The 14,586-nt window shown below is 44.5% G+C and overlaps 1 protein-coding gene across 2 annotated transcripts in view; it reads left to right on the forward strand.

Annotated features, from left to right (window-relative positions):
• Nucleotides 1–14,586, forward strand: part of PTPRJ (protein tyrosine phosphatase receptor type J) — a 200,694-nt gene that overhangs the window by 160,222 nt on the left and 25,886 nt on the right. For both annotated transcript variants that reach the window (XM_049891178.1, XM_049891177.1), the window contains exons 11-19: nucleotides 212–478; nucleotides 3,382–3,639; nucleotides 3,917–4,174; nucleotides 4,840–5,109; nucleotides 7,407–7,694; nucleotides 10,547–10,678; nucleotides 12,492–12,702; nucleotides 12,819–12,943; nucleotides 13,350–13,437. In XM_049891178.1, the coding sequence (XP_049747135.1) occupies nucleotides 212–478; nucleotides 3,382–3,639; nucleotides 3,917–4,174; nucleotides 4,840–5,109; nucleotides 7,407–7,694; nucleotides 10,547–10,678; nucleotides 12,492–12,702; nucleotides 12,819–12,943; nucleotides 13,350–13,437 (1,897 nt within the window). The remainder of the gene's footprint in view (nucleotides 1–211; nucleotides 479–3,381; nucleotides 3,640–3,916; nucleotides 4,175–4,839; nucleotides 5,110–7,406; nucleotides 7,695–10,546; nucleotides 10,679–12,491; nucleotides 12,703–12,818; nucleotides 12,944–13,349; nucleotides 13,438–14,586) is intronic.

A 14,586-nucleotide genomic window follows, 5' to 3' on the forward strand; every position in this document is an offset into this window, starting at 1 on the left:
CTCCTTGGACACTCGATGGCGCAGTTCTACTCTGTCCGATAGGGTCAGTATGAGTTGGAATCAACTCGACAGCAACAGGTTTGATTTGTTTTTCTGGTGTCTTTCATAGGCCTACAGAACTGTGGAAGTGTGGATGAGGGCAGGAGGACCAACTTCACTCTGTTTGGCTTGGCCATTCTTGTAATGTTTAATTCCTCTTCTGTCTTCACAGATTCTAGTCAGGTGTTAGGCATCCGAGTTGTGAGCATCAATGCCACAAGCATGAACCTGACCTGGGAAATCAGTGATAACGTGTCATCCTCTGATTACACCTACCAAATACAAGTTGTGGGGGAGACCAGGTCCTTCAGTCTCACTGCCCATGTGACACATGTTGTCATCCCTGGACTCACATCCAGCACTTTATACAACATCACCGTGTATCCTTTACAAGACGGTGGTTCTGAGGGCTCGCCTGGCTTTCTCCAAGCATATACTCGTGAGTTCACTCCTTCTACCTAAGCTTTCTTGTCTGCCTGTTATGGACAGTCCCACTTACAAAGATGAATAAGCTCTGTTCTGTGACTAAACGAATGCACAGTTTAGTGTGTAAGTCCATGGTGACTCTTACTCCAGGATGTGTGGTATCATACTGGTGATCGTTGATTGATGCTAACCAGGTGCCAGGCTTTGTATGACGTGCTTTACCTGCATTACCTCATTTAATGCTCACAACATTCCTATGTTTTGGTTGGCATTAGCCTTATTTTGTGTTTGAGAAATCCATGGTTGAGACAGGTGATGTGGACCACACTTGGTAAGTGAGAGAGGTGGGATTAGACCTCTGGTCTGTATCGACTCCAGCCTGTACTGAACAACCATTCTAGTGTGAAGGAAACCTAGAGCAAATTGCTAGATGGAGGCAAAAAGAATCTGGATATCTATGACATTTTGTCTCCTGGGTGCTGACATTGTAATGCCATCACTAACAAAGCTATGTTTCATCCTTTGTGTGCTTAAATACCACTTAAAAATGCAATGATAGGCAGCAAATAAAAAACTTTCTGTTCCAAAGAAGGGCCCAATAGCTTAAAACAAAACAATAATGGTATACCAGTAGTGTAGTACCAAACCCAAAAACCAAAGCCAGTGCCGTCGAGTAGATTCCGACTCATAGCGACCGTATAGGACAGAGTAGAACTGCCCCATGGAGTTTCCAAGGAGCGCCTGGCGGATTCGAACTGCTGACCCTTTGGTTAGCAGCCGTAGCACTTAACCACTATGCCACCAAGGTTTCTGTAGTATAGTAGTATGATAGAATAATGATATTGAGATCAGTCATGCAGTTAGCACTGTGCCAGGAGCTTTGCTTGTATTATACTGGCCTTCACAGTAAGTATTAGAAGGTCGCTATGAGTTGGAATTGACTAGATGGCGTATGGTCTGTTTGTTTTGGTTTTTGGTTTTACTGATAAGAACAGTCTGAACAATTTGCCCAAGGCCACAGAGCTAGCAAGTGGCAGAGCTGGAACCTGAGCCCAGGAATGTCTGGCTAAGGAGCCAGGGCTTGTCCCACAAGAATATTTTACTCAGGTATCTTTCTTCCCAGGATGTACATCTTAACATTCTTACAAACATCTTCTGGATTAGCTCTTTGGAAGAATGGAATCTGCTTTCACTTCTTCACCATTTAATCTTCTGCTGCTCAATGTCTTTATTAGTTAGGATTAGGTTCAGCTGTGAGTATCAAAACCCCCAAATATCAGTGGCTTCAATAAGATGGGAGTTTGTTTCTTTCTCATGTAAAAGCAGCCGGGGGCTAGTCAGGATGGGGATGGTGGAGTGTTAGCCAGGAGTCCGTGGCAGGAAACAGAAACCATGAGCTGTTTTAAGCTGCAAGGAATTTCCCCCCAGGAATCGAGGGATTATGGAATCATTGGAAAGGTGAGGAGCAGGCCTTGGGTTGGGCCACCAGAAATGTGACTCCTAGACCAACACTACTGAAGTGGAGCACCTGGGCTGTCCCCATCTTCGTTCACAGTCAGCCGGGTAGGAATTAGGAAGCCTCTGCTGTAATTGCTGGCTCCAGAAGAACACGTTCCTAGCCGCAATCCCAAGTCAGGAAGATGCAGCCACCACAGAGCCAGGCCAGGCTTGCGAGATTGGCATCAGCAGAAGAAGCATGCCTCTTGCCCCAGCTCTCCACACCTGCAGAGTGAATGACTGGACCCTGTAATGATGCTGCAGAAAGACCCTGTACCGCCTTATGATTGTGCTGACCAGCAGAAGCAAGGTCTTTGTCTCACTTTCACAACTTGAGGAAGGCACCTCGTTGCCTGAATCTAAATCATATCCAAAATCCTAGCCACAAAGACCTCTGAGAAATGCAGTTTTTAGCTTTCCAGCCTCTGCAGTAGAAAAAGGCACACAAGAAGCTGGGTCAGACTGATTTTATTATTGTACCCACAATGGATAGCTTCTTGCAAGCTTCCAGGACCCAAGATGTTGTTACCACACCATCCTCAGCATGTTGTTTCAACCTCATTGCCCAAGATGGCAGCCTGAACTCCAGTCATCACATCCACATTCCAGCTTCAGGAAGGAGAAAGTGCAGAAGGAAGTGTTTCCACCTTGGAAGTCATATAATAATTCTACTTACTGTTGTCTAGAATTTAGTCATGTGGCTACATCTAGCTGATGAGGAGTCTGGGAAATGTAGTCTTTTGTCCCCTAGCAACGCCACAGCTAATACCTCCCATCTAAAAATATGGAGATCTATGACGAAGGAAAAGGGAGAATGGATTTTGGGAATTAACAGCAGCCTCTGCCACACCTCCCTAAATGGCAGCCCTGAGAGGTTTAGTCATGTGTTCAAGGATAAGCAGCCAGCAGCAACCAAGGTTCTGTTCTGGAGCCTGAGTCTTGACTGCAGGGGTCATGCCTCTTCTCATTTCCTGTGGATGACTTTGAAGCACACAGTCTGTCCTCCTGTGACCAAGTGCTCTCTTGATGACCAGAGTTGCACTTTCTGAGGGGCTTGAGTTGTAGTTGGCAACACGAAGAAAAAGAGAGATAGGTCTCCTGAATTTGAAATCAGTCCCAGTGTAAATATTTTGTGATGGTTTGTCACCCTTGTCTTCTGAAGAAATAGATACTTTTCTTTTTAAAGAAAGTTTTCTTTTGTTTGCTAACAGTTTTTTTTTTAATTGTGGTAAATATATATGTAAGAAAACATTTGCTGTTTGAAGAATCTTCACATGCAGAGTTCATTGACATTATGTTTATCATGTTGTTTAACTGTCACCTTTAACCTTTCTCAGATTATACCATTACCCTTAACAGAAGCTTAATGTCTACTAAAGAAATATGTTCCTAATATATTCATTTATTTTCTTCTCACAGCCCCTGGTCCAGTCTCTGACTTTCGAGTGACGAGTGTCAGTACAACGGAAATTGGCTTGGCTTGGAGTAGCAGTGACTCAGACTCCTTTAAGATATTTATCAAATGGGATGGAGCTGGAGAACCTCAGAATGAAACAACCACCAATCATACTATTATCATTGGTGGCTTGTACCCTGGGACCAAGTATCACTTTGAAATATTTCCACAAGGACCAAATGGGACACAAGGGCCACCTCAAACAGTTGAAGGTCAAACTGGTAAGTGAATAGACAATATTTTCAGTGAAACAGTGATGTTTCTTAAAGGAAATCAATAGAATTGATAAATGTCAAGTTTTCCTTTTAATTATCCAAAGAAGAATGTTAAAAAAAATTTATAATGACAGTGATGCATGTTCATTTTATTAAATACAGAGAAGCAAAAAAAAAAAAAAAAATCACATGTAAACCACTAGCCAGAGAGAATCACTTTGAAATAAGCTGGCCTTTATGATGGTTGATAACAGATTTCCTTTTCCTCTTTTTCTTGGCCCAGAGTCCAGCACGGTGTTTGACATCCGCGTGGTGCGTGCCACCACAACGGAAATGGAGTTAGAGTGGCAGAGCACAGACAATGCTTCCCAGTACACCTACCATTTAGATATACAACCTGAGGTCAGCTCTAATGAAACGGTCACTCATCACAAAGCAATCACTCTAACGGGCCTAATGCCGGGCACCCTGTATAACATTACAATCACCCCAGAAATAGATGGTGTCCGAGGGAACTCCAGCTTCATTGCAGCATACACACGTAAGTCTCTTAGGATGCCATTTTGGCTTGGAGGGTGGGAAGTAAGTATTGGTTAAATGATCGGATAAGGGTTGATTGTGTTTCTGGGTTTCAGGCTTAATTTGAAAACATTGGCCTCAGCGAAGGGCTTGCTGTTTTCATGGGGCAGAAGCCCTGTGAACTTGGCGTTGTCTTTAGAAGCAGAAGGTGTTTCTATGACAATGAAAAACATAACTGTTGCATTAATTCCTTGAGAATACAGACTAGAGGAGGGTCACGTTGTCACAGCATAAAGATTCTTCCAGGTTGAGAGCTTTGCAAAGGGAAGTGCTTTGCTAATATTTGACCGACATTTACGGTAAAGGTGGGCATTTTTTAATATCTTTTCGGTATATTTTTCTTATTCATTAATCTGATTAAAAAACAGATTGGGAATTATATGTCGAAAATAGATTTTGGATAAACTTAAAATACTAAAAGAAACCTGAAAAACTTTCTTTAGAGATATAATCTGTATAATTATTTTCTGAATGCCTTTTTGGGAAGCATTCCATTTTATGAGTCAGGAAATACTAGTTTTATTCATTCCTTCTCCAAAGGAACCAGGCTATTTTTGAATGCTGTAAATAAAATAGTCCTGGAAGTCAAGCTAATGCACTCTTCTTCTTCTTCTTCTTTTTTAAAAGGGCCCAGCAGTGTGTCCAACATTAAAATAAATACCAACACCACAGCAGCAGCCTTTAGTTGGCAGAACTTTGATAATGCCTCTAGTACGTACGCTTACCGCCTTCTTGTTGGTGGAAATCACAGCAGCCCAAAGGAAGAAATCACAGCTGTTGGAATCACCTCTGCTGTAGTCGCTGGCTTGAAACCTGGCTCATCTTACACAGTAGAGATCTTCGCACAAGTTGGGAATGTCACTGAGGGGGAATCTAGGTCTGAATTATTCTGTACAGGTGAATAGCCCCAGATGCCTCTTGACCTCCCTCCTGTGTGCTGTTGACCTTGCGAACAGGACCCATACAGTCTTCAGTTTTTAGGTGTTGTGTCCTTTGAATAATTGACATTGAGCTTGCTGAGACTGCCTGTTAGCTCGTTAGTGCAGTGTTGATGTGTTGAGCACTTACTATGTGTCAGACACTGTTAAATGAAACAGACAACTCCCAGACTCCCTGGAGCTTTGATTCTAGTGAGAAAGACAGATACTAAACAAGATAAAATGCGTTGCCGTCGAGTCGATTTTGACTCATAGTGACTCTATAGGACAGAGTAGAACTGCCCCATAGGGTTTCCAAGGAGCAGCTGGTGGATTTGAACTGCCAATCTTTTGGTTAGCAGGTGAGCTCTTAACCGCTGTGCTGCCAGGGCTCCTAATAAACAAGATAAATAAGTAATTTATTAGATAATGATTTGTGGTAAGGAGAGGGGGAAAAGCAGGGAAGGGAGAAATGAAATGTTCATCCAGGGCATCCAGCAAAGGCTTCAATGAAAAGATGACTTTTGGGCAAAGATCCGAAAGACTTGAAGGAGCCAGCCACGTAGATATTGGGACAGAGAGCATTCCAGGCTGAGGGAACAGCCAGTGCAAAGGCCCTGAGGCTGGAGTGTGGCTGTTGTGTTGGAGGAAGAGCGGGAGCTTAGGGTGGCAAGAGTGGAGCCACAGGAGCTAGAGGATGAGGATAGGAGGTGAGGCCCGAGAGGTAATGGGTGGGGGCGTGGATGATGTTGGGCCTCGTTGTTTATAGTTTGGCTTTTGCACTGAAGAAGGTGGAAAGGATAGTGTTAAAATGGATGGTCAACTTTTTCTCCCTTCCTGATCCTTGCCAATCTCAGGCTGCAAAAAGTGTGATGAAGGGAAGACTTCTATTTTTAACAGAGGGTACTTTCAAAGAGTAGCCCTGGGGAATGTTTTGCAGATGGGTTAGGGGTACTTCTGCTCACAGTTCCAACTGTTAGAGTCTTTATTGAACACTGCCATATCTATCGTATCAGTGTGATCCTGTTCTTCATTAAAACTCTGGGAGGTAGGTAGGGGCAAATAATACCCATTTTAAAGATGAAGAAACTGATCCCTGCAGTTACCGTTGACTATGCAGTATGTTGTGTGTGTGGAAAGTGCCCTGGACTTGGGTTTAGAACCTTGGGTTCCAGTTTTGACTGCACTACTTATCAGCTGTGTGATTTTCAGGCAGTTACTTAGCCTCTCTGTAAGGGGTTGAATTATATACCCACAAAAGAAATTTTTCAAGTCCTAACCCTCAGTATCTTTGAATGTGACCTTATCCAAGATGATTGGTGTCCTTATAAAAAGAGAAGAGACACAGATACAGACAGACGCAGAGGGAAGCTGGCCATGTGAAGATGGAGGGAGAGATTGCGATCATGCCCCTACAACTCAAGGAGTGCCTGGGGCTACCAGAATCTGGAAGAGACAAGAAGGGATCTTCCCCTAGAGCCTTCAGAGGGAGCATGACCCTGCTGACACGCTTGAATTTAAACTTCTAGGCTTCAGAACTGAGCCAATAAATTTCTGTCGTTTTAAACCAACAACAGAGAAAGTGGTAATTTGTTTGGAATCGACTCGATGCAACGGGTTTGGTTTTTGGTTTGGCCCTAGGAAACTAATACACTGTCTAAGCCTCGATGGATCTGCCAAATGGGATGGTATTAACCATGCCAGTTAGAGAAGGATGGTTGAGAGGCCCAGAATGAGATGATGTAGGTGAAGTCCCTACCACTCACGATATGACCCAGCTTCTGCTCAGGGAGCCCCCGTTCTTTCCCAGCATCTTGCTTGGTGACTGACACCCACTGTTTCATTTAATCCTCAAATAGTCCCGCAGCCAAGGTTCAGAGCAGTTGGGTAACTGACCCAAGGTTGTTCTTCATTGCTGTCTTGACTCTCGGCTACCCCATGTGTGCAGAGTAGAATTGTGCCCCATAGGGTTTTCAAGGCTGTGACCTTTCGGAAGCAAGTCACCAGATCTGTCTTCTGAGGTACCCCTAGCTGGGCTGAAAACTCCAACCTTTTTGCTGGTAGTCGAGCACTTAACCCTTTGCGCCAACCAGGGACTCCTTGACCTAAGGTCACACAGCTTGGTGCTGCATGATTCAGGGTCAGCCTCTGATGCCTCTGCCACACCACACACCTGCCTCCTCATCACGAATGGGCCAGGATTCTCCTGCTCCCCGTGTTGTGGTGTTTGCTAAGCAGAAATTCAGACTCTCATGCTGTGCTGTGCTTGCTTCGCAGATGCTGCACCAGTGGTGGGCTTCCAGTGTAAGCCAGTCCCCAAAGAGCCAACCTTGGTTCTCACGTGGGCCTGCCCTCCTGGTGCCAACACGGGCTTTCAGCTGGAGGTCAGCAGTGGAGCCTATAACGTTACATGCCTGGAGAACTGCCCCTTGGAGAACGGCACCAACTGCACGGCAAATGTCACACATCTGAATTTTTATACCTCGTATAACATCAGCATCACCACCTTGTCCTGTGGGAAGAATGCATCCTCCGCCCCAGAAAACTGCATCACTAGTGTCACAGGTGTGTATTGGAGCAGAAGAGTCGTCAGGTGGCATGGGGGGCACCCTGGCATGTCTGCAAGTGTGGCCTAGAAATCTGTTTGGGTTTTTTTTTTTTTTTAATTTTTCCCTAAAATGTTTCTTTTTATTGGCACAAACTGGCAACCCATTCCGTGGAAGTCTGAAAAGCAGATTAAGAAGAAACGCATGTTTTATATTGCAAAAGTTCCCTTTGCTTTGCAGAATAATTCACTGAAACATTTTAACTCTTTTTGCATTTTTTAAAAAAGGCACTTTCAGAGAAGTGTGGAAATATGCGCAAAAATAGAAGACAGTGTAATGAAACCAGCGTGCCCATCATTGGGTGCCCAGATGAACAGTTACCAGCAAATGACCAATATTGCTTCATTTGTATCTTTTCCTCCCCTTCCCCCTCCCTCCTCACTGGCTTACTTTGAAACCAGTCCCAGTCATTGTATCAGTTTATTTGTAAACATTTCAGTGTGTATTGCTCCAAGATAGAGACTCCTTTTTTTTCCATTTTATACATAACCATGTTACTATTATAATCAGGCTTAGAAATGTAACAGTCATTTCTTAATATTATCAGATATTTGGTCAGGATTCCTATTTTCCTGGACTCTGTAGTTTTCACAAACTCCCAAGCTGTTTTGTGGTGCAGTAGACACTCACTGCAGTTGGTTTTTTTTTTTGGAGTTTTATTATTTTTAATAATTTATTTTTTGTTGTTGAGGCAGAGTTGATTTTTTAATGCCCCTCTCTCCCCCCTTTTTTGGTGTGTGTGTGCTTGGAAAAAATTGCTTTCCACATCTTTGCTTCATTTTCAGCTGTCCTTTCCTACCCGTATCTTTGCAAGGTGGTGTTGTCTTGGACCAGCCTCATGGGGTCCGCCTCCCTTTGTGCTCTTTGATTCCTAGATATGTTTTCTTTAGGGCATCAGAGTATTTCCAGAAAATAGGTCAATTTCTGACAGATTCAAACTGCCAGCCTTTTGGTTAGCAGTCAAGTCCTTAACCACTGCACCACCAGGGCTGCTGGGAGTCCAATAGCTGATGGAAAATTTGTGAGCATGTGTTGGGAAACTTCTGTGGAGGCAGCTGACAATTAGGCTTGGGGACAGTGTCTTTATATGGTCACTGCTTGAGAGTTCCTTGAGAGGTTGCCGAAGTCTGTTGTTTAGAGCTGCACTGTCCGATGGAAATATAACATGAACTACATAGAATTAGGAGCCATGAGAAAAGAAACGAGCTGAGATTAATTTGAATAACATGTTAGTGAACGCAATATATTAAAATATTGTCATTTCAACACATAACCTATATAAAATATTGAGCCATTTTATATTCTTTTTTCGTACTGAAAAACCAAAACCAAACCCATTGCCATGAAGTCAATTCTGACTCATAGCTTCCCTATAGGGTGGAGTAGAACTGTGCCATAGCGTTTCCAAGGAGTGCCTGGTGGATTCAAACTGCCGACCTTTTGGTTAGCAGTTGTAGCTCTTAACCACTATACCACCAAGGTTTCCTTTTTCATACTAAGCCTTTGAAATTCGTTGTGTATTTTATATTTACAGCACATCTGACCTGGGACTAGTTACCTTTCAGGCTCTGCCATGTGTGGCGAGTGGCTACTATATTGGACAACACAGATTTAGAGAAACACGATGTTTTTGGAGTTCAGTTTTCTCAGTCTCCCTGAATCTTGGCTATAATGATAAAAATGAAGAAACAGCCCAAACTGTCTGTGGGAGACAGATTGAGGTGGAGAGTTTGTGCGTGGAGAGGGATCATTTTCCATTCAGCGTTTTCTTAATTTTGTGTTAATTCATTGAGTGGCTCTGCAAGCTTAGCTTGGAAAGGAAAGGAAAGACACACAGATCATGGAGGTTGTCCATGGAATGCTCCGGTGTGGGCTTTTCTGGTTTCTGGGAAAAGGGCTGGTTATGTTCTTCTTGGTGACATTTTAAACCAACTTTAGCAAAAATGGGGACTTCCACGCGCAAGACCCGGGTTTGATTTTCGGCCAGTGTACTTCATGCACAGTCTGTCAGTCTGCCTGTCAGTGGACGCTTGTGTGTTGCTATATGCTGAACAGGTTTCAGCAGAGCTTCCAGACTAAGATGGACTAGGAAGAAAGGCCTAGCGATCTACTTCCAAAAATCAGCCAGTATAGACCCTCTGGATCATAAGGGTCCAATCTGCAATCAATCATGAGATGACTCAGGACTGGGCAGCATTTCATTTCATTGATTTCATTGTGGGTGGGGCGGCCATGAGTTGGGGGCTGACGTGACAGCAGTTTACAACAACAGCAGTATAGAGGACATGGCAGGAATACAGCTGGGCCCCAGGAGCAAGGCTGTGCTCTCCACATCTCATCTTTGCTTCCCTGGGCAGCTGTGCCATCATCTTCCCCTGTGCGAAGTCTGTGTGATGGGGCCTTGTCTCGTCACAGCAGCCCAGTCCACACAAGACAGTTCCACCCACACCATCACTCTCGCTCTCTTGCTTTCATCCCCGTTCTCAGGATAAGGAACCTGGTCACTCTTGGGTCTGGAGGGGCTAGGAGGTTACCTTGCACAAACAAGGCAGCCAGGAGCCCACCCTGAGGATGTGGTTGGGCACATTCAAAGGGTCATCGTGGGCTAGGCTGGCACCCTGAGGGGGTACGCTGTCTCTTCTCCCTACGAGTTTCTTTCCCTGCCCCTTGCTTCTGGATTTGCTTTGCCTGAACCTAGCACATAGCTTCCAGGGGAGACGCGATCTTCAGGTGAGCACTGGAGCAAATTCTCTCCTTAATAATCTTGCTTTCAAATGTCAGGTGACGATGTCTTGTTTTGTTTTGTTTCAGACCCTCCTCGTCCAGATGAATCCCCTAGCATCACACCTGTCAGTCACAATTCAATAAAGGTCAATTTCGGTGGATTTAAGGACAGCCACGGACCCATCAAAGCCTACGCTATCATTCTCACCACCGGGCAGGGTAAGGAGAGGTCGTCACAGGGTAACCCGTGAGTGATGCCATGACTGGCTGCCATTTCTGTGCCCATTGAGGCATAGTAACCATACAAATGCATGTGTCGCTTTTACAGTGTAGCCCGCATTTTAACACTCAGAACCTGGAGCTATTTACTTGATGATCTAGTTTGGCAAATTTTTTATGTAAAGGTCCAAATAGCAAATATTTCAAGCTTTGCAGACCATATAGTGCCTGTTGCAGCAATTCAGCTCTGCTCTTGGACCATGGAAGCAGCCATATCCATTGCTGTTGAGCTGGTTCTGACTCTTGGTGACCCCATGTGTGCAGAGTAGAAATGTGCTCCCTCGGGTTTTCATAACTGTGAACTTTTGGAAACAAAATGCTAGGCCTTCCTTCTGCAGTGATGCTGGGTGGGTTCAAACTGCCAACCTTTAGTTTAGAAGCCAGCCACCTGTGGACCTTGAAAGCAGCCATGGACAACACATAAAGAATGCGGGCGGCTGTGTTCCAGTAGAGCTTTACTTACCAAAACAGGTGGTGGGTTGGATTTGGCCTGTGGGCCATGGTTTGCTGACCTCTGAACTAGGTTTTCCTTCACTTACAACACAGGATCTTTTAGGTGGCAGAACATCAGTCTTAACGAACCTTCTCTCTTTCTCTCTCTCACACACACAATATCACAATCACAATCATCCCCAGAGGATGACTTTTCTCTTGAAGTAGAAGATGATTTGCATTTATTGGCGTGAATTTAAAAAGAATGTCTCCGGAGCTGAGGGAGAAGGCGAATTAAAGGCTGCTTGTCCTTAAAAGGTTCCGTTATGTTCTTTGGCGATAAGAAGGGAATGATTCGAGGTTTTCTTTGGTAGCTGCATGTGGGTGCCTCACATAAGGCCTAGGTCTAAAAAATGCCAAGTTTTGTTGTTTTTGGTGATTCCCTAAACTAAATGTGAATGAGGCAGTGCCTTCTGTGCCCAGTGTGCTGGACTGTCTTAAGGGTGAGATCGCATGCATGATGAGGAATGGGGGTCCCTGGAGGGTGAGGAATTGGCTGGGGTCATGAATCTGCAGAAAATTTCAAAAAAATGATGTTGAGATCTCTCTCTCTTTCTGTCTTTTTATTTTGGGTCTCTGTCAAGCTCTTAGTCATGTTGCCGTGATGGTTTTCAACACCTCCTAGGCTCAGACCTTTGTCGAATGAGAGAGGCAGTGGTGTGTAATGGTCAGACCTCCTGCTCTGCCTCTTACCAGATGTGGGCCTGGGCATTCTGCTTCCTCTCTCTCTGCCTCGGAAGCTTCCACAGCCTTGGTAAATGAGGCCACAGGCTCTGAGTCAGATGGTCTGGATTAGAAATCCAGCTCTACCTCACAGGCAGTGTGACCATGGGCCAGGTCCTTTAACTTCTTATGCCTCCATTTCCTCATCTGTAAAATGGGAATAGTAAACTTGGCTGAAATGTTGGTGGTTCGAATCTTCCCAGAGGTGCTTCGGAGGACAGGCCTGGTGATCTGCTTCCAAAAGGTCACAGCCTTGAAAGCCCAGTGGAGCACACATGCGGTCACCATTGAGTTGGCAACAAACAGCAACAAACCTTTGAGATGAAATTATTGTGTGGATTAAATGAGTTGATATAAGTAGAGCACTTACAACAGTGCCTGGCACAGAGAGAACACTGAGAGATGGTCACTGTTACATTATACCCCCTGTCAGCGTCATTATTTATATGCCTCTGATGATACATCTCGTAAGGCATATGATTTTAAATCACTGTCTGCATCACTTTCTTATAATTTTATTTCCATGTGCCTTTCTTAGCTAAGCATCCGTTGCCAGATGTTTTGAAATATACATATAAAGATTTCAAAAACGGGACCTCAGATACTTATGTGACATACCTCATAACAACAGACAAGGAGAGGTGTCCTCAGGGCTTCTCTGAAGTCTTGAAACACGAAATTGATGTCGGAAACGAGGCAAAAACATGTGGCTATTTCAATGGGAAGTTAACACCTCTCAGCTCCTACCGGTAATGTCTTCTGATTTTTGCTCTTTGCGGGGCTGAGCCCTGTGAGTACAAAGCTCTACATGGCTGGGGCATTGGATGCATCTCAGCTGCCTCTTTTTTCTTTTTATCTCTCACAGGGCTTCTGTGGCTGGTTTCACCCATGTTATCTTTAACCCTCAAAACTACGGACTCATAGATGGAACCCAGAGCTACGTGTCCTTCAGTGACTATTCAAAGGCCGTTTCCTTGCCCCAGGATCCAGGTAGAAGAAAAACAACAGCGCTCTTTGCAATTCAATGGGTTTTTGCTTAAGTTGTGTTCATAGAAGGCCCAGTGTCTGTATTCCTCCCCTGGGCCCCCAGGAGGGTTGGTGTGTCAGCTCTCCCCTCTCGGAAGTTAAGATGTCACTTGGCCTTCATGGCTTAGTTCTGCTTCCTCCCCTGACAGCCCCTCCCCTTACCCCCCAATGACACTGTTCATCTCTGAATGCCTGTTGCACTTAAAATCTGCAAAAACTGTTTAGTCCTTTTATTTCAGTATAGTCATTTGTGCCCATGCGCCAGGTGCACCTGTGAATTTAGTGCTTGGGACCCTGGGCTAGCCATTAGTAAAGCATGTGGTCCTGTGTGGACACCCCTTGAAGTACCTCCTCTTTGGGCTTTTCCTAGGTGTCATCTGTGGAGCAGTGTTTGGCTGTATCTTTGGTGCCCTGGTTATTGTGGCTGCGGGAGGCTTCGTCTTTTGGAGAAAGAGAAGGTGACTGATGACTGCTTATATTAATAATAATATTAAATAAAAATAAAACTGGCTCCTGAGTCGATTCCAACTCATGGCGGCCACATGTGTGTCAGAGTAGAAGTGTGCTCCATAGGGTTTTCAATGGCTGATTTTTGGGAAGTAGATCACCAGGCTTTTTTTCCGAGACATCTCTGGATGGACTTGAACCTCCAACCTTTTATAGTTAGCAACCGGATGTGTTAACTGTTCGCACCATCCAGGGATGCCATGTTAATAATAATATCCTATTATTTATTTATTTATTGTGTTTTAGGTGAAAGTTTAAGAGCAAATTAGTTTCTCATTAAACAATTAGTGCACGAGTGGTTTTGCGACATTAGTTGCCAACCCCGAGATGTGTCAACACTTTCTCCTTTTCCACCAGGTTCACTGTTTCCATCATTTGGTTTTCCTGTCCCTTCCTGCCTTCTTGTCTTTGCTTTTGGGCTGGTGTGCTCATTTAGTCCAGTTAACATGACTAAACTGTGAGGCACGTTCCTCACGTTTGCATGCACGTTCCTCACATGTGTAATTGTTGGCCCTATAGACCTGCCTAATCTCTGGCTGAAGGGTGAACCTCGGGAGTGACTTCACTACTGAGTAAAAAGGGTGTCTGGGGCCATACTTTTGGGGTTTTTGTAGTCTCTGTCAGACTAGCATGTCTGGTCTTCTTTTGTGTGTGTGTGTGTGTGTGTATTTGAATTTTGTTCTACATTTTTTTTCTCGCTTTGTCAGGGACCCTCTGTTGTGATTCCTGTAGGAGCCGTAGGTGGTGGTAGCTGGGCACCATCTAGTTGTTTTGGGCTCAGTCTGGTGGAGGTCGTGGTAGTTGTTGTCCTAATTAGTCCTTTGGACTAACCATTCCCTTGTGTCTTTGGTTTTGTTAATTCTCCTTTGCTCCAGCCCGGATGGGACCAATAAATTTATCTTAGATGGCCACTCACAGGCTTTTAAGATCCCAGACACTACTTAACACAGTCAGATGTGGGATATTTTCTTTATAAATATGTTATGCCAGTTGGGCTAGATGTCTCCTGAGACCATGGTCCCCAGCCCTCAGCCCAGTAACTAAGTCCCTCAGGGCATTTGGATGTGTCTGTAAAGCTTCTATGACTTTGCCTTGGTCAA

The sequence above is a fragment of the Elephas maximus genome, chromosome 7, assembly GCF_024166365.1.
Source record: "Elephas maximus indicus isolate mEleMax1 chromosome 7, mEleMax1 primary haplotype, whole genome shotgun sequence".
NCBI classification, from domain to species: Eukaryota; Metazoa; Chordata; class Mammalia; order Proboscidea; family Elephantidae; genus Elephas; species Elephas maximus.